General features: G+C 47.6%; 1 protein-coding gene across 1 annotated transcript; it reads left to right on the top strand.

The window, feature by feature from the left end:
* Positions 1-834: 834 nt before the first annotated feature.
* Positions 835-4,235, top strand: LOC119329686 (putative B3 domain-containing protein Os03g0621600). Its single transcript, XM_037602756.1, has 7 exons — positions 835-1,064; positions 1,199-1,317; positions 2,274-2,595; positions 2,680-2,852; positions 2,951-3,278; positions 3,393-3,589; positions 3,734-4,235. Exons 1-7 carry the CDS (start codon positions 1,031-1,033, stop codon positions 4,001-4,003), a joined length of 1,443 nt encoding a protein of 480 aa, XP_037458653.1. The 5' UTR covers positions 835-1,030; the 3' UTR covers positions 4,004-4,235.
* The last annotated feature ends 15,230 nt before the right edge of the window (positions 4,236-19,465 follow it).

The raw sequence follows: 19,465 nt of genomic DNA, 5'->3' as shown, positions 1-19,465 counted from the left end.
GATATATTTCTCTACAAATTTGATCAAACTTAAAAATTTTGACTTTAAAAAAAATAATACACCTTATATTTTGAAACAGAGTGAGTATTTTTTTTAAGAAACTCAACAACACCTACGTCATAGCAAAGTGCATCCAACCCTTCTAGTTTTGATGATTTTGCACTGTCCCATGCATGCATGCTGATAGGTGGTTAAATCGTGCAATACAAAAAGGATACACGATCATGCCAAGCACTTCTTCAGTAAACCCGGCGAGCTCAAACTCAGGCATCACATGATTTTTTTAAATGTTCATGAATTTCAAAAAAATATTCTTGATTATAAAAATGTTAATAATATTTAAAAGAAAATTTTAAAAATAAAAACAGTAAGGAAATGGGAAAGAAAAACCGAATAAAAATCATGAATTGTAAAAATATGTATGTAAACTCAAAACTAATGATACATCGGGATCGGGTATTGTTCTTGGGTGGTCGAACCTCCTTGTGACCAGGCTGGTTATTTCTATCGCCCTGCATGCGCTTTTCCTCGCGGTGAAAAAACTGAATCTCCTTGTGACCAGGCTGGTTGATTGACCGCTGGAACCACCAACATTTTCACTTTCATTGAGATAGATTTCATTTTTTCTTTCGCCGTCGAAAAAAAGAGGGATGGGATGCCGATGAACTACGCCTTTCGATGGTTTCGATGACGGAACCAAAACAGTGTGCAGTACACCGGCCGTGTGTCTGTGTGGATGGGTCGCGCATTTCGACTTCATGTGGGTGCGTACAGTATCTATCTATATGATATCTATCTATCTACCGCTGTACCACAACTTTGGTTGGTCTAGCAAATAATTGAAGAGCGCCGCCCCAAGCAGAAGTAGCAGGCGGAGAGAGAGGGGGAGCTTCCCTTTCGGGCTTCACCCACACCCAGTGCCGGACTCCCCAATACGACCGCCCAACCAACACAAAGAAGAAGCAGCTTGACCTTGACCTAGGGGTCGGCAACGCAGCCGGCGGCGGCGGCGGGGGCGATCTGTCCACCCATGGACACGGACATGGACGAGTTCAGCAACCCAGGTGACCACCACCTCCCGTCCGTCCGTCCGTCTTCTTCTTTTTCTTTCTTTCTTGATTGATTTGATTCGCCCCCGGCCGGCCGGAGAAAAATGCCGCCTTCTCTTACACCGATCTGTGGCCCCATCCGTGTCCAGGCTGCGGCGGGACGGGCGGCGCCGGCTGCGACTGCCGGGACTGCGAGGACTACTGGAACCACGACCACGGCCACGCCAAGCAGTTCCTCCTCTTCGCCTCCGACCACAAAGATTTTCTGGTGAGAACCCCTCCTGCTCCCCCTTCTCTCTCTCTCTTTCTTGGTTCTGACTTCCCTCTGTACATTTCCTCATTCAAGGGTTCAATTTGAGGGTTTTTGGGGGCTGAAAAAAATGTTTAATTTCATCCTTGGCTTAAAATGTTGCTGCAAAATCTGCCTGGGAATGGATAGAACATGACATTTTGCCTGGGGGGAAATTTGTTTCACAACATGTGTACGTAATGTACCAGGAGGTGGCAGGAACAAGTCTGTACTGTGTGTTTATTGGTGAGCACTTTTTGCAAGGGAAAAGAATGATTCCCTTCCAATGCTGCTAGTGTTAGTCAATTCATCCTGTTGCTGCTCCTAGCAAGGGAGGGGTTTTCAGGATTATTTTGGGGGTGTTCAATTTTCACTCAAGAAACATGTTTAATTTCATTCTTATCTATGCCATGTGTGCCTGGAATAGGTGGCGTATTCATGGTAGAATTGTTTCAGGATATTTAGTTTTGGAAGAACCAACTCACAACACTATGAAGAGGTAGCAGGAAAGCAAACACTCTGTACATGTGTGTCAAACTAATCGTTGATACTGCAAGTGCAGCTACTACTCCCTCCGTTCCATATTACTCGTCGCCGATTTAGTACAAAGTTGTACTAAATCAGCGACGAGTAATATGGAACGGAGGGAGTAGCTCTTATGGAGATAGAGAATAACTACACTGCTGCCTGTGTGTGAACCTCTTATGGAGATCGATACTACTAGTACTGTACACTGCAGATGCACTGCATACCAATACCCTGAGCCCGCTATTATTAATGTTCACCAAAAACTTTGTTTTGTTTGTTTTCCATATCCTCTGCTAGTGCATGCAATCTGAATTGTGTCAGGCATTTTCTTCAAATAGTGTGAAACTCAATGCCCACAAACGCTGAAACCTGTATCTAACTCTAACCAAAGTGAATCTTTCTGACAGTGCATACCGTGGGAGGTCAGAAGACAGCTGAGAAATGTGATCACCGACGGCGAGCCTATCAAACTTGAAGCTCCCGATGGCCAGATGCACAGTGTTAAATTCGTCAAGTTCGGCCTGATAACTCTTACGACTGGCTGGCGGCGCTTTGTGAATGCAAATCGCATACGACGAGGTGACCCCATCTTGTTCGTCTACTGTGGGAGCTCCACGTTCAAGGTCCACATATGCAGTTCATCCAGTCACAAGAATTCTCTGCCCTGTTCTCAACAGCCTCCCAACATCCTTAGAGCTGTTCCTCCTCATGATCGTCATGTGCTGAATGGTAAAGTGAATTAAGACCTTCAAGTCGGGTGCTTTTGGTAATGCTTTTCTGATCAATGTAACAGTTTTCTTTCTTGATGCGCAGAACAAATGGTGCCTGGTCCTGCACATGTTGGCTATACCATATCCCTTGGGACCTGGCTAACCAAAGAACAAAAGAAGAAAGTGCTAGAGCTAGCTGATAGCAGCATGAGGTCTGAAATTCCTCTGCATGTGGCAGCTATGATCAAAAGAAATGCCAACGAGGACTGCTATGTTGTAAGTTGCATCCTTCCTCACATAATTTCCTGGTCGTGTTTGTTACTCTGATCCATAGGCTATTAATTCCTGCTTGTATTTTTTTTCTGTTCTTGCAGTACATACCGTTGAGGCTTTTGGACAATTTCAAAGAGGGGGTAACTGAAGCTGCCATTCAGCTTGAAGCCCATGGCAACGACATGGTATACAGTGTTGGCACAAGCAAGCACAGTGATGATCAAGTAATCCTCCAATCTGGGTTGAGTCATTTTGTAGCTTCTCTCCGCATACAAGACAACGACCTCCTCGTCTTCAGAAACAAGTGGAAAGACCGCCTTGAAGTTCTTGTCCTTGATCCGAGCGGCTGTGAGAAAACTTGTTTTGCCATGGGAAACTCTTCAAATGCTCAGGAGATTGCTTCGACATCCTCCCCTTGTACTAAGTCAGGTAATAGTATTGTAGTTAGTTACCATGTGTATTTCTTTCCATTTACCATATTTTAGACGATCAACTTGTGGTTATCGTATGCTAACCACAACAAAGTATGGCATGTTTTTTCAGGATACATCGCTGGCAAGTCGAATGAAACAAGTTCAGAAGCTCCTATGTCCAACAAGTCCTACATATTACCCGAACGGAAGAACCTAACTATGCAACAAGAGAAGAAAGTAAAGGAGAAAGTCCGGTCGATAGGATCTGAATTCCCTGTGTTTGTGAAGGTGATGACGGCACGCGATTTATCGAAGCCAACAAAGCTGGTGAGTTCAGAACTTCAGATGCCATGTGCAAAATGTATAGTCCATTTCTCATCCGAAAGCTCGCAAATTTAGAACCATTTTCTTGCTGAATTAATTATCGGCCTGAAATTCGATCGCCATCTTGACGCGCTCTTTTCTGAACAGAATTTCTGCGTGGAATATGCTTCGGCGTGTCTCCCGCTCGAACAAACACCTCTCCTACTTGGGCTGGCGGGCAGCACGATGCAGTGGCCTACAATGCTGACCGTCATGGAATATACGAATTGGAGGATGATTTCCTTACTCTGGAAGGACTTTGTCTTGCAGACCGAGATGAAGGCGGGAGACATCTGCCTCATCGAACTGGCAGACAGGAGCAGCGAGAGCCTCAAGATGATGGTCCATCTGATCCGCAAGTCAGAAATGCAGCTCTAGCTCTTAACAAGCATCTAGTTAGTGGTCTCTTTGTGTGTGGTCTGTAGTATGATGACTTTTAACTCAGCTGATGTATGCATTGCTTGATGATTATTTGGAACAACCTGATGTTAAGCAGGTCTCTAATGTGTAATGTAATCTGGGGAAACACTGAACCCTTGACCCACCTCTAGCACTGCTGCTGCTGCTGATGATGATTATTATTTTTTATTTGAAGACAGATTTTATTTTATTGCTGATTTATTTAATTTATATTGTTGCGACAAATCTTGTTCTGTCGCTGACTGGGGCGTCTCCAGCTGACCAAAAATTTCTTCAGCATCGTGCTTGTGTTCCCTACTTGCATGTGTGGCTGCTTCAATTTGGACCTGTTTTCTTGTTCAAAATGTTGTGAGTTGCATGAATGAGTAGATAGATGATTCAACCACACCGTCTAAACCTGATGTAAGGGGTCAGCTGCTCTGAATCGCTTTCAAGATCATATAAATTATGTACTTGCAATTAGTTCAGTGCTCTTTTGGGTATGTTATTTGTTCTAATAACGTGTCTCAAGGTACTCTAACTATGGTGAGGGACTGCACCGTGGATCTTCATCGGGTGGCGGCCGTGGTTATAACCAGTACAATTTCGAGAACACTGGACATTTTCAAGGTCCACCCGGTAATTTTGTTGAAGGTGTTGCCGGACCCAGGGATCGATTCTGAGGTGGCTATCGTCGCGGTGGGAGAGGGAGACGGCCACCACCGCCTCGACACTACTCACCGCCACCACCGCCTACTGCGGATATGGCCTCGGAGGAGGAGCTCGAGCATACAGCTGATGGGGGTGGGAGACCCATCCACGTTACCCGCGGTGGCAGTGGACGCGGTTCGGGCTCTCGCAGCAGTGCATGTTCCAGTGACTACAGGAGGTGGTAAATCTAAGGATGGCACGTCTGATAAAAGGCCGAAGAAAGCGGAGGGCGAAAAGCTCTCTAAGTGGGCAATTAAGAAGAAAAAGTTGCCTTGTTATAGATGTGGTGAACCGGGTCATTTCGTGGCAGAGTGTATGAATGAGCTTTGTGATTATTGCCTCCGCTCCCAGCATGTGACCGGGGAATGCCCTCTCTTTTCTGGTCCTAAGCCTGGCATTAACATCTTTGGGGTCTGCTGTAAGGAGTTGATGTTCTTTGAGACACCGGAGGTGGATCCTCTACCACAGATGATTGAGAGTTCTTTCCCGGCAGTTATCAGAGTTACTAATGGACAGTTGACCGAGGCTCAGATCGTCAGACAACTACGTGAGTTAGTGCCGGGTAATTATCAGTGGCAGCTGGAGCATTAGAAGGTCGGTCTTATAAGGTTGGCTTTCCCACTAAAAAGGATCAGATGCATGTTCTTAAGTGGGGTTTATGCAGAGTTACGAGCACAAATATTGTTATCGCTTTCGACGAGTGGAAGCAGGAGGAACCTAAGGGTACACCTTTGGAGAAGGTGTGGGTTCGTTTTTATGGCGTGCCACCTAAATATGTAAAACATTTTCTGATTGCTTGGAGTTTGGGTGGTTTAATTGGTAAGACAGAAAAGGTTGACATGCCATTCACTCGCGCACAAAACGCTGCGAGGCTTTTGGTCAGTGTTGAGCATATACCAGATGTAGTCAGATGGACACATGCTGGAGTCACTTATGTCTTAGAGCTTCAGATCGAGGATACTGCAGTTTCCGAGGATGGGGATGGGACACAAGACATGGATACGACTGAGGGTGGCGGCGCACCCGGGAACCAGGAGAAGGGGGCCGATGATACACTACCAGAGTCGGACAAGAGGCCAGCAACACAGTCAGATAAGGTAGCCAGTTCTACCAAAGAGGCGCCCCCGTCCACTACTCCGATGAACACACTTCGCTTTGGTTCATTTGCACCGGGGTCCGCTCCTAGCCGGTTATGGAGCACCAGGGTCGAGGCAGACGACCCGACAGAGCTTGAGCTGCCACGAGTGCCGAGTTTAGTCGGCGATATGACGATCGCGGAGCCTACTCCCGGTGCGAGGGTGGCTTCTGTTGGGATGGCCGCGGGTTTGCGGGGCCGTGGGCAGGATGTCCATCACACCTAGATACCAGAGCCTGACTTTTCGTCGGCGGGAGGGGCGCCTGGACAGGAGGTCTACGGTGCTCTTCCCATTTCCACGTCTCCGGTCGAGTTGGGGGTGAGGTGCGGGAAGGAGTCCCGTGCTATAACCCCTCCACGGGACCGCACCATCCACAGTGGCGAGCCGGGGGTGAGATGCGGGAAGAAGTCCCATGTCGTAACCCCTCCGCGGTATTGTACCGAGAAGGGTGGCCGAGGGACGACGGTTTCCACGGGTGATAAGGGGGACGGGATCAGTGAGCAGGCGTCTCCACGGTCCTCCTCCCCCTTGCCACTCACAGCGGAGGTTCACTCCACCACGCCTTACCCTCCTTCACCGACGATACGGGAGGGGTGTGGGAGTCCTGACCGCACCCCACGCGAGAGGACCATGGAGGAGCTCATCGCTTTTGGCGGGATTGCGGATCCGGTGTCGGCTGGCAGGCGTGTCAGCAACCGGATCCAGGGACAGCCGGATGCGGACGACCTGCAGCTAGCGCGTGCCAAGAGGGTCATCCTTTGATATAAGTTGTTCAATTTTACACTTCTCTGAGAATGAAATAGTTGATAAGGCAAATGACTTAGGCATTTCTTTGGGATCAAATGAAACCGAGGTCGTCAAATCCGTTAATGATCTTCTAGACATGGAAGCGGAGAGGGCTTCTGAGATCATTCGTAATCTTGCCTCTATCCAACCTATGAATGACAATGACATGAATAATTTAGGAATTAATGATCTTGCAAATATCTGTAATAATCTCTTGCCTAGTGTCGAGGTTGAAGATGAGGAGGAAGTTGAGAACACAGATACAGTAGAGCCTCTCTTGATGGACGAGGCAGTGTCTGTCATAGATAATACTATCATCCTGCGGCGTGTTGAGGAGAAGCCCAAACGACCCTGGAAGCGGAAAATTTATCCTACTTTGGCAGTACGCAGAAGTGTTAGAGTTAAACTTAAGAAAAAAATTCATAATGACTTATGAAAGGACTCTTTTGGAATAGCAGAGGTCTAGCAGACTTGGCTAAACAAAGATTCTTAGCAAAGACAACATTAGAGCATCACTTAGATTTCATTGCACTTTTGGAAACTGGACAAGATAATTTCACATCCCAATTCCTTCAAACCCTCTCCAGTGGTATCAATTTTGACTGGCACATTTTACCACCTAGAGGAAGATCCGGCGGGATTTTACTAGGAGTACGGTGTGAGACGTTAGAGGTGCTTAATGTGGTGCAGGGAGACTTTTTGGTTAAATTCAGGGTGAGATCAAAATTGGATGGGTTTCGATGGTCGCTAGTTGCGGTATATGGGGCAGCACAACCTGAATTTAAACCTAATTTTCTTGCCGATTTAGTGCGGATTTGTGGAGATGAAAGTCTGCCACTACTAGTCGGGGGGGGGGGGATTTTAATATCATTCAGAGAAGAGAAGAAAATAATAATGACAATTTCGATGGACGCTGGTCTATGATATTTAACATGATTATCGAGAGCCTCAATTTGAGAGAAATTGAGCTCACCGGTAGACAGTTCACATGGGCCAACTCGTTACCTGTTCCGACTTATGAAAAGCTGGATAGGGTACTTGCTAGTGTGGAGTGGGAACAAAAATATCCGTTGGTGTCGGTTCATGCGATGCAAAGAGCGATCTCGGATCATACACCACTCTTTTTAGATTCGGGAGAGGCTACCCATGTTGCAAACAAAAGTATCTTCTCCTTCGAGCAAAGCTGGTTTGAGCGAGAAGGATTTATGGAGATGATTGCACGCGAATGGGCTAAGCCAGTTACAGGAAGGACACATGTCGAGAGATGGCAAAATAAGATTAGACACCTTCGACAATTTCTGAGAGGATGGGCCAGGAATGAGAGTGGGATTTATAAGTAGAAAAAAGAACGTCTAACTCAACTCATTGAGGCACTAGATGTAAAGGCTGAAACCACTCTTCTTTCTGTTAATGAGCATCGAACGAAGTCCGAGCTGAGCAAGGCCTATGTGCTCTCTTCAGAGAGGAGGAACTCAAGTGGGCGTTGCGTGCGAAAACGCTTAAGGTTGTCCAAGGGGACGACAACACATAGTTTTTCCATATGGTTGCAAATGGTAAACATAGGAAGAAGAAGATCATACAGCTTGAACAGGACGAGGGAACAATAGTGGGGCATGAAAATCTGAAAGCATATATTTCCAACTATTATAAAAGCCTTTTTGGACCTCCCAATACTTCCATGGTGTCTCTTGACGAGTCTGTGATTGATGATATACCTCAATTACAGGCAGCGGAGAACGATGTTCTCTCTGCACCGTTTACTGAAAAAGAAGTTCATCTGGCCATAACCCAAATGAAGCCGAATAAAGCACCGGGACCAGATGGGTTTCCAGCTGAATTCTATAAGAAATGTTGGCATATCATTAAAGATGATCTTATGCCTATGTTTCATGATTTTTTCGATGGCCATTTGGAGTTGTTTCACCTCAACTTTGGTACGATAACGTTATTACCGAAGAAGAATGAGGCGGTCTGGATAGAACAATTCCGACCCATTTGCCTGCTGAATGTGAGTTTTAAAATCTTCGCAAAGGTAGGAACCAATAGATTGACACAAATTGCTCACTCAGTGGTTCAACCTAGTCAGACAGCTTTCATGCCGGGACGACACATACTCGAAGGAGTGGTTGTCTTACATGAAACACTTCATGAGATTCACTCGAAGAAACTAGACGGGGTTATCTAAAAAGTGAATTTCGAGAAGGCTTATGATAAAGTAAAATGGCCTTTTCTTCAGCAGGCAATGCGCATGAAGGGTTTTAGTGAAACCTGGAGGCACCAGGTGGATACTCAAGTCCAGAAAGGTAGTGTCGGAATTAAGGTGAATGATGACATCAGTCACTACTTCCAGATGCATAAGGGGTTGAGACAAGGGGATTCCATGTCACCTCTTCTGTTCAATATTGTGGCAGATATGTTGGCCGTCATTATTGGCAGGGCCAAGCAACATGGCCATGTAGAGGATCTAGTTCCTCATCTGGTTGATGGAGGGGTGTCCATTCTACAATATGCTGATGACACTATTCTTTTCATGGAACATGACATGGCTAAGGCACGTAACATGAAACTTATCTTATATCTATTCGAACAATTGTCTGGCTTAAAGATCAATTTTCATAAGAGCGAGGTGTTCTGTTTTGGGAAGGCCAAAGACGAGGAACATACTTACAGACAATTGTTTGGATGCGAATTAGGTGCTTTACCATTCAGTTACTTGCGTATTCCGATTCATCACCGTAAACTATCCAATAAAGAATGGAAATGTATTGAAGAACGAATTGAAAAAAACTCAGCTGCTGGAAGGGCAAGTTGATGTCATATGGAGGTCGATTAGTTTTGATTAACTAAGTATTAACTAGCATGCCAATGTTTTTACTTTCGTTCTTTGAAATTTCGAAAGGGGTCTGAAAGCGACTTGATTTCTTTAGATCTCGTTTCTTTTGGCAGTCTGATGAGACCAAGAGGAAATACCATCTCGCGCGATGGGATATCCTTTGTCGACCTAAAGACCAAGGGGGTCTCGGTATTGAGAACTTGGAGATTAAGAATAAATGCCTTATGAGCAAATGGTTGTATAGGTTAGAGACAGAGCCGGAGGGCATGTGGTCACAAATCCTGCGCGATAAGTATTTGCACTCGAAAACGCTAGCCCAGGCTACCATCAGACTGACTGATTCACCGTTCTGGAAGGGACTTATGAGAATGAAGGATATGTTCTTTCGTAGGGTCAAATTCTTGGTTGGCAACGGGATGTCAACAAGATTTTGGAAGGATACGTGGCTAGGAGAGACACCTCTGGCCTTACAATATCCTACCCTTTACAATATTGTGCAACGTAAGGAAGATTACGTAGGTATCGTCCTTCAAACTATTCCCTTGAACATCCAGTTCAGACGTACGTTAGTGGGTGAGAGATGGACAGCCTGGATGCACTTGGTTCGGAGATTGATTGAAGTTCGACTCTTCAACGTGCCGAACTCCACACAATGGAAGTTAACTAAAAATGGGATATTTACGGTGAAATCCTTTTATACGGATCTGATCAATTCTGGCTCCATCTCAAGGTCACTTCATATATGGAAGGTTAAGGTTCCTTTGCGGATTAAAATTTTTATGTGGTTTGTTCACAAGCAAATAATACTCACAAAGGACAACTTACTTAAGAGGCGATGGGTAGACAACTCGTGGTGTTGTTTTTGTGCTCAGGATGAGACAATACAACATTTATTCATTGAATGTCCACTTCCCAAGTTACTTTGGAGAACGATTCATATAGCTTTTAATATTAATCCTCCAGTAGATAATGCGTCTTTGTTTGGGACGTGGTTAGCTGGGGTTGAATAGATCACGACATCTTGTATTCGGATTGGAATATGTGCGTTACTATGGGCTATATGGAACTGCAGAAATGATATGATTTTTAACAGACAACACAACTTAAATTTTTTGCAGGTTATCTTCAGAGCTACAGCTTGGATCCGTACGTGGTCCTTACTCACTCATATGGACTCCAGGAAGCCTTTGGTTACTGGGTGCAATCAATGGAAGATGGTGGCTCGGATTATATTCAACCGGTTCGGATGGCGTTCACATAACAGGATAGGAGTCTAGAGAGCTTGTCCTTATTATCACCGTATCGGTTGTCTTTGTCCGCTTGTATTTTTCAGTTTTATGTGCTATGACTTGCTTCGTTTGTGAGCTGTAAGACCTTTATGATGATACTTTCTAGATTTTTAATAAAAGGGCCGCATGCATCATCATGATGCAGAGGCCGGGTATACCTTCATTACCAAAAAAAAACTCTAACCCTTTGGCTTTGTAGTTTGGTTTAAGACCTTCCGTAGTGATGTGATTAGTCGGCTATGCTTTATGTTGTTGTTTGAGATGTTACTAGGAGTACTTGATAGCAATACCACGTATCGTATTATGATCTGTGTGTTATGATTAGCATCGTGTTCGTATAAAAAGTGCGGTTACCATGCTATCCTATTTGAGAAATGTTATATGTCCAGGTGCGCTAGCGCCTACCTAGCCATGTCCACCTCCACCGGCATGGACAAGAGAGAGTTCGACGAAGCCGCCATGGCCACCTCTTTCAGTAATGTCACGTGCGCTGGACGAAGCCGATGAAGCCATTGATCGTTATAATTGTACTTTTCTTATTTTCCTCTCAAAATAAGGGACTGTATAGAGTTCTTTTTAGAGCATCTCCAACCGTAGCTGCAAAAAACACGCGCACGGTAAATGGAGGGTTTAGCGCGTGCAGGGCAAAAGCATCTCCAACCGTAGCTGCAAAAAACACGCGCACGGTAAATGGAGGGTTTAGCGCGTGCAGGGCAGTTTCACGCGCTCCAGCGGTGGCGGGAAACTTAGGCGCGTGAAAAAAGATTGCGCGCGCGAAAAAACGGTCGGGCGCGCGCTAGTTTTGACGCGCGGCATCCGACGCGCTTTATAAATGCAGCGTCTGCCACTCGCCACACGCCCTCTGCTGCTTTCTCACCTCGTCACCGGGGAGTTTCGGGCTACCGTGGCGTCCGTGCGCGCCCCTCCGGCGCCTTCTCCGTGGAGATATGGTCCGGTGACATGCGCCTCGGCCTCGGCACCTTCGTCACGGCTGCCCACGAGGCCGCCCACGCGTACGACGCGGCGGCGTGGCTCCTCCGGCGGTCTCATCGGGACATGAACTTCCCGGAGGTGCTGACGCGGGAGCTGGCGCCTCCCCCGCGGCTTATCATCGGTGAGGATTGTCGCGACAACCGGAGGTGGGAGCGCCATCGAGATGGACAAGGAAGCCATGGCACTGTGGCGCGAACGCTTCCCGCAGGACGTCATCAATGAGCGCCAGTTCTACGCGCAAAGGAGGGCGGAGCAAGCCGCCTATAGCGAGGACAAGCGTACGTGGAAGGCGACCACTCAATTCAACATCGACCTAGGAGCAGCGTCGTCCTGGGACTTCGACGACGATCAGTACCTTGACGCCTTCATTGAGACGTATGAGGAGGACATCACCGAGACGGAGTCGAAGGAGGAGGAGGACGACGACGAGGAGTAGTTTTTTATCTATTGTTTTATGTATCGTAGGAGGAGGCTATGAGCGGGGAGAGACTAGTGTACAAAAAACACTTTGTGTGCAAAAATAGAAAAATCAACAACATCCATCGAATTTTGAATGGATGTCTCAGATCCACCTTGAGGAACATGGTGGAGGGATCTTTTTGTACATAACTGTTAGTGAAGGGGTTTTTCACAAAATGCACAGAAGCTCCACCAACTCACGTGCATTGAATCCGAGACATCCATTTAATATCCGACGGATGTTTTTTTTCTCGTCCGTCCCAAGGGTGACGGGGTGGTTTCCCTCTCGCGACTGGTTAGGCGACCCCGAGTCAATCCCCGCCGCCGTCCTGGTGCCAGTGCCGCCACCCTGCGCCGCCGCTCTCGCTAGCTCCGCCCACCCCGTGCGTCGCCGCTCCCGCTAGCTCCGCCCACCCCGTGCGCGGCGCCCCGCTTCGCTAGGTTTCCCACCCCCTCCAAGCCCTCACACTGGTACTCTAGATCCACCCTGCTCCCACCCGCCATTGTCAGAGTTTCCCTAAGCTGTGCATTAGCCACCCCGCGGGGCGCCGGGTTTCGGCCTCTCTCTCCTGCACCCTTCATCCCTCGGGTACCCTGTCCCACCCACAATCGCCGAGTTCGAGTGTTGCTGAGGCACCGCAACACATTCCTCTCAAACCCTAGTTTGTGGTCCGGATCCCTTTGTCCTGATTTCGAAGCCGCTAATGGAGCGTGTTGAGGGCTTGATGAAGGGGCTAAAGTTGTCGGATCTGGAAAGCAAGGGGAGGAAGATCATTTGGATAGATGGAAGAAAGGGGGGAGCTGTGGAACCACAAGCAATGGCAAAATTAATGTCAGACAAACCGGCCTTTGCAGAGGGGATGGAGACTGCTCTGGGAAGGATCTGGTGTCCGATGAGGGGGATACGATGCAAGGATCTGGGAGACAACATATTCATGATCACGTTCCACCAACAGTCAGGTAAAAGAAGGGCTCTAGATGAAGGGCCTTGGACATTCGGGAAGTCTCTGCTGGTGGTTGAAGATTTTGATCCGAGCAAGAGTGTGAAGGAATATGAATTCAAAACGATTCCGATATGGGTTAGAGTTTTTGACTTGCCGCTAGGTATGATGCACCGTGAGGCTGGTTTGGCGATAGGAGACATAATTGGGGAGGCTCTTGAGGTGGATGCGGGACCTGACAGAATGGCAGTGGGAAAGTTCTTAAGGATCAAAGTCTGTATGGATATTTCGAAGCCGATAATGAGGGGTTTTGTGCTGGATGATGGGGACGAAAAGGAGAATGGGGAAGGGATGTTAACCGATGAGGAGAAAAAGAGGAAAAAGGAGAAGAGTTGGCGCCGGTTTGAGTACGAGTTTCTGCCTGACTTGTGCTACATATGCGGCATGCTAGATCATGTGGATAAGGACTGTTCCATAAGACTGAAGAAAGGGGAAGAGAAGCAGTTTGGTCCTTGGCTTAAAGCACACATACCAAGAGCAGCGAGCGATACAAGCAGGGGTAGCTGGAGTGAAGGTCGGAACAACCTTTCTGGGAGGAGTTCTGGAGGTGGAAGAAGCATGAAACTAGGGCTCTCTAAGGGGCGTTCGGGCAGTGATAGCGACAGCTCGAAGAAAGAAATACCGGGGGCTCGACACCAACCGGCAGGGAAAGAGACTCGTGAGGAGGAGGTCACCAGCCCATTGAAAGTTCACTATGGAAAGGTGCAGAACGGTGCAGCTGGAAATAAGGCGGAAGGAACGAAGATGAACAACAGTGCACACAAGCAACTCACCTATGGGATAAGGGGAGAGGGTTCTGAAAAAATGGGGGTAGGGATGGTTTTGTCAGGCACAAGTCATGTTGTCGCACCATCAGAACATGTGCTAGAAGGGAGCGAGGAGGAGGTAAAGGGAGGGGACAAGGATATGTTACCGGCGGAAACCTCACTAGCTGATCGGGACAGCGACAAGAAAAGTGGAAGGGTGGGGGCAAAATTTCATAGGAAAGACCGGAAGGAAAAGAAGGGAGATACCTCTAAGATGGAGGTGAACGTTGGAGAGAAGCGGGGTGGAGATGCAATGGAGTGCGGTGAGGGGCTGGATGGGGAGGCGAAACGTTGCAAGACGAAGGCAAACGAAACACACACCACTGAAGCGGGGCTGTTAGAACAGCCCTGCAAGGACCAATGAAGATAATAGCTTGGAACTGCCGGGGGCTTGGGAACCCGCCGACAGTTCGTAGCCTTCTGAAGCTCCAGAGGGCGGAAGAGCCTGATATTCTATTCCTCTCCGAAACGAAGATGAAGGCGAAGGAGATAGAGTTCTTGAGGTGGCGTTTGAATATGGTGAACATGGTGGTGGTGGATAGTGTTGGACGGAGTGGGGGTTTGGCGCTGTTCTGGAGGAGAGGGGTGGATGTAAGTTTGAGGTGGAAGGGACGTTACCATATAGATGTTGATGTGGTGGAAGAGAATGGGAGTAAGTGGTGGTTGATGGGTGTGTACGGAGAATCTAAAGCGGGTGAAAAAGAGAACACCTGGAGGCTTCTTAGAATGTTGCATGGACAGGCCGATCTGCCATGGCTTTGTCTAGGGGATTTTAACGAGATATTATTTGCGGGGGAGAAGGAAGGAGGGCCGACTCGGGGCCAGGGATGCATGGATTCGTTCAGGAGATGCCTGGAATTCTGTGAGCTAGAAGATCTTGGCTTTGTGGGTGACCCCTTCACCTGGCGGAATAACTGGAGTAAGGTGGAGGGGTATACACGGGAGAGGTTGCACAGAGGGGTTGCGAATGTAAAGTGGAGGTGCATGTTCCCGCTGCACAAAATCATCAACGGTGATCCACGTCACTCGGACCATCGACCCGTCATTGCAGAGCTTGGGGACCAGTATACGGGGGAAGGAAGGGAAGCAGGTGGGTCCAGCTGTTTTCGGTTTGAAGCTCGCTGGCTGCAGGAGGAGGGATGCGTGGAAGTGGTTGAGGGGGCTTGGAATGAAGCTTTTGGGGAGGGAGGTTGTTCGCTGGGAGAGGCGATCAGTAGGGTGGGGAGGAATCTAGCAAGATGGGATAGGGAAGTGTTGGGGGAGCTGAAAGGCAGAATAAAAAAGGCAAAGCGGGAGTTGGAACGGTGTAGAAGGAAGGCGATAGATCAACAACAAGTATCAAAAGAGCAGCTCCTTCGGTATAAATTGAGCAGACTTGAGGACCAATATAATACTTACTGGCAGCAGAGATCTCATGTCAACTGGCTTCAGAAGGGGGATAGAAACACAAAGTTTTTTTCATGCTCAGGCGTCAGAGAGGAGAAGAGTTAACATGATTAAAAAATTGAAGAAGGAAGATGGAGGTGTAGTGGAGAGGGAGGAGGAGATAGGGCCTTTTATTACTAACTACTACAAAAGTTTGTTCATATCTTCTGCAGGTCCTCCAAATGATGATATCTTCAAACACATCCCTATTTCAGTCACACCAGAGATGAATGCTTTGCTGACCAAACCTTTCACTGGGGAGGAAATCAGAAGTGCTTTGGATGCTATTGGGGACCTGAAGGCACCGGGACCGGACGGAATGCCCGCTATACTTTACAAGAAGTTTTGGCACATGATGGGGCAGAAGATCCAGGAAGAGGTGCTAGTAGTTTTGAATGGTGGTGATATCCCGAGTGGCTGGAATGAAACAACGATTGTGTTGATCCCCAAGGTAAAGAATCCAGAATCCCTTGCTCAATATAGGCCGATAAGTCCCTGTAATGTCCTCTATAAGCTGATATCAAAGGTTTTGGCCAACCGTTTGAAGGTGGTACTCCCGGAGATAATTTCACCTACCCAGTCTGCCTTCGTCCCCGGGCGTATAATCACAGATAATGTGTTGTTGGCATATGAGATTACCCACCTGATGCATAAGAGGAAGGGAGGCAGACACGGACTCGTTGCGGTGAAGCTTGACATGAGTAAGGCGTATGATAGGGTGGAATGGGATTTTCTAGAGAGGATGCACACGATGGGTTTCAATCCGGCATGGGTGAGTCTGATTATGTTGTGTGTCTAATCTGTTTCGTATCGCGTGAGATATAATAAGAAACTGACTGAGGTTTTCCTCCCACAGCGAGGTCTGCGGCAAGGCGATCCATTATCACCATATCTGTTCATCTTGTGCGCGGTTCTCAATCCTGTTGCAATGAGCCGAGCTGGAGGGCTCGATTGAAGGGGTACAAATCTGTCCTGGGGCCCCAAGGATCAACCACCTATTCTTCGCCGATGACTCGTTAATTGTCATGGAGGCAAAAACAGAGAGTGCAACTCGCCTGCAAGAGATCCTCGCGCTGTATGAGGCTCAGTCTGGCCAGAAAATCAATAGGGACAAATCTTGTGCTTTCTTCAGCAAAGGAACAAACAACCACACCAAACAGCAGGTGCTGCATGTCCTTGGCATACCTTTTGAATCACAGAATGAGCGGTACCTCGGGTTACCGGTGCATATTGGGGCAGCCAGGAGTAAGGAATTTGAGTACATAAAGGAAAATATCTGGAGGAGAATCCAGGGATGGATAGAGAAGCTCTTGTCCAAAGTAGGTAAGGAAACACTAATTAAAGCGGTTGCCCAGGCAATACCCACATATGCAATGTCCTGCTTTGATCTTACAAAGAATTTATGTGAAGAGATCACCTTCATGATCTGCCGTTATTGGTGGAGCCAGCAGGATGGCCAGCACAAGTGTCACTGGATTGGGTGAGAGAGATTGATGAAAGCAAAGAGGGATGGAGGCCTTGGCTTCCGTGACCTTCACATTTTCAACATGGCGATGCTTGCTCGACAATGCTGGAGACTAACTCAAAACCCAGAATCGTTATGTGCTGTGGTTCTCAAAGCCAAGTACCACCCAAACTGCTCTATTCTAGAGGTGACAGAACAAGAGGGCATGTCCTACACATGGAGGAGTATACTCCGGGGAAGAGATTTGCTGAAGGAGGGCATCGTGTGGCGAATTGGGGATGGAATGCAAGTGAACCCATGGACCGAGCCATGGCTGCCGAGGGGGTCAACCAGGAGGCCTGTCGCTCTATAGGGACACTCCATTATCACTAAGGTCAACGAACTGATTGACCCAGTTTCAGAAACTTGGGATGAGGAGCTGGTAAAAGAGCTATTCACTGAAGATGATGCAAAGGTTATCATGGCAATACCATTGAGAGTGGATATGGAGGACTTTATCTCCTGGCATTATGACAAAAAGGGGGTGTTTTCTATCAAATCTGCATATCACCTAGGAGTGAGCCTAAAGGAGTCTCGTCATTGTCAAGATGCAGGAACATCTGGTCAGCAGGGGCCTAGCTCGGCAAACTGGAATCAAATCTGGCAGCTTGAACTCCCGGGCAAAGTCTGCATGTTCTTGTGGCGTCTGGCTCACAACAGTCTTCCAATCCGGATGAATATCAAAAGGAAGCATATTGAACTTGACACGAGATGTCCCATGTGCTGGAGGCTTGATGAAGATGGAGGGCATTTATTCTTCAAATGTAAGAAGGTGAAAGCTGTTTGGAGAGAACAATTCCTGGAGGATGTTCGCGTCTCCCTCAGCCAGTGCCAAGATCCACAAGATATGATATGCCATGTTTGCGCTATGCAGCGAGAAAAGAAGTGTTGGGGAACGTAGTAATTTCAAAAATTTCCTACGCACACGCAAGATCATGGTGATGCATAGTAACGAGAGGGGAGAGTGTGATCTACGTACCCACGTAGACCGACAGCGGAAGCGTTAGCACAACGCGGTTGATGTAGTCGTACGTCTTCACGGCCCGACCGATCAAGCACCGAAACTACGGCACCTCCGAGTTCTAGCACACATTCAGCTCGATGACGATCCCCGGACTCCGATCCAGCAAAGTGTCGGGGAAGAGTTCCGTCAGCACGACGGCGTGGTGACGATCTTGATGTACTACCATCGCAGGGCTTCGCCTAAGCACCGCTACAATATTATCGAGGATTATGGTGGAAGGGGGCACCGCACACGGCTAAGAATATGATCACGTGGATCAACTTGTGTCTAGGGGTGCCCCCTGCCCCCATATATAAAGGAGCAAGGGGAGGAGGCCAGCCGTCCCCTATTGGCGCGCCAGGAGGAGTCCTCCTCCTAGTAGGAGTAGGACTCCTACTAGGAGGGGGAAGGAAGGAAGTGGGGAGGGAGAAGGAAAGGAGGGCGCCGCCCCCCACCTCTCCTAGTCCAATTCGAACCAGGGGGAGGAGGCGCGCGGCCCACCCTGACTGCCCCTCTCTCTCTCCACTAAGGCCCATATGGCCCATTACTTCTCCCGGTAGGGTTCCGGTAACCCTCCGCTCTCCGGTTTTCTCCGAAATCACCCGGAACACTTCCGGTGTCCGAATATAGCCGTCCAATATATCAATCTTTATGTCTTGACCATTTCGAGACTCCTCGTTATGTCCGTGATCACATCCGGGACTCCAAACTAACTTCGGTACATCAAAACTCATAAACTCATAATATAACTGTCATCGAAACCTTAAGTGTGCGGACCCTACGGGTTCGAGAACAATGTAGACATGACCGAGACACGTCTCCGGTCAATAACCAATAGCAGGACCTGGATGCTCATATTGGCTCCTACATATTCTACGAAGATCTTTATCGGTCAGACCGCATAACAACATACGTTGTTCCCTTTGTCATCGGTATTTTACTTGCCCGAGATTCGATCGTCGGTATCTCAATACCTAGTTCAATCTCGTTACTGGCAAGTCTCTTTACTCGTTTTGTAATACATCATCTCGCAACTAACTCATTAGTTGCAATGCTTGCAAGGCTTATGTGATGTGCATTACCGAGAGGGCCCAGAGATACCTCTCCGACAAACGGAGTGACAAATCCTAATTTCGAAATACGCCAACCCAACATGTACCTTTGGAGACACCTGTAGAGCTCCTTTATAATCACCCAGTTACGTTGTGACGTTTGGTAGCACACAAAGTGTTCCTCCGACAAACGGGAGTTGCATAATCTCATAGTCATAGGAACATGTATAAGTCATGAAGAAAGCAATAGCAACATACTAAATGATCGGGTGCTAAGCTAATGGAATGGGTCATGTCAATCACATCATTCTTCTAATGATGTGATCCCGTTAATCAAATAACAACTCTTTTGTTCATGGTTAGGAAACATAACCATCTTCGATTAACGAGCTAGTCAAGTAGAGGCATACTAGTGACACTCTGTTTGTCTATGTATTCACACA

The sequence above is a fragment of the Triticum dicoccoides genome, chromosome 7A, assembly GCF_002162155.2.
Source record: "Triticum dicoccoides isolate Atlit2015 ecotype Zavitan chromosome 7A, WEW_v2.0, whole genome shotgun sequence".
NCBI classification, from domain to species: Eukaryota; Viridiplantae; Streptophyta; class Magnoliopsida; order Poales; family Poaceae; genus Triticum; species Triticum dicoccoides.
The sequence above is the reverse complement of the archived record's forward strand: the minus strand, read 5'-3'. Positions and strand labels throughout refer to the sequence as shown.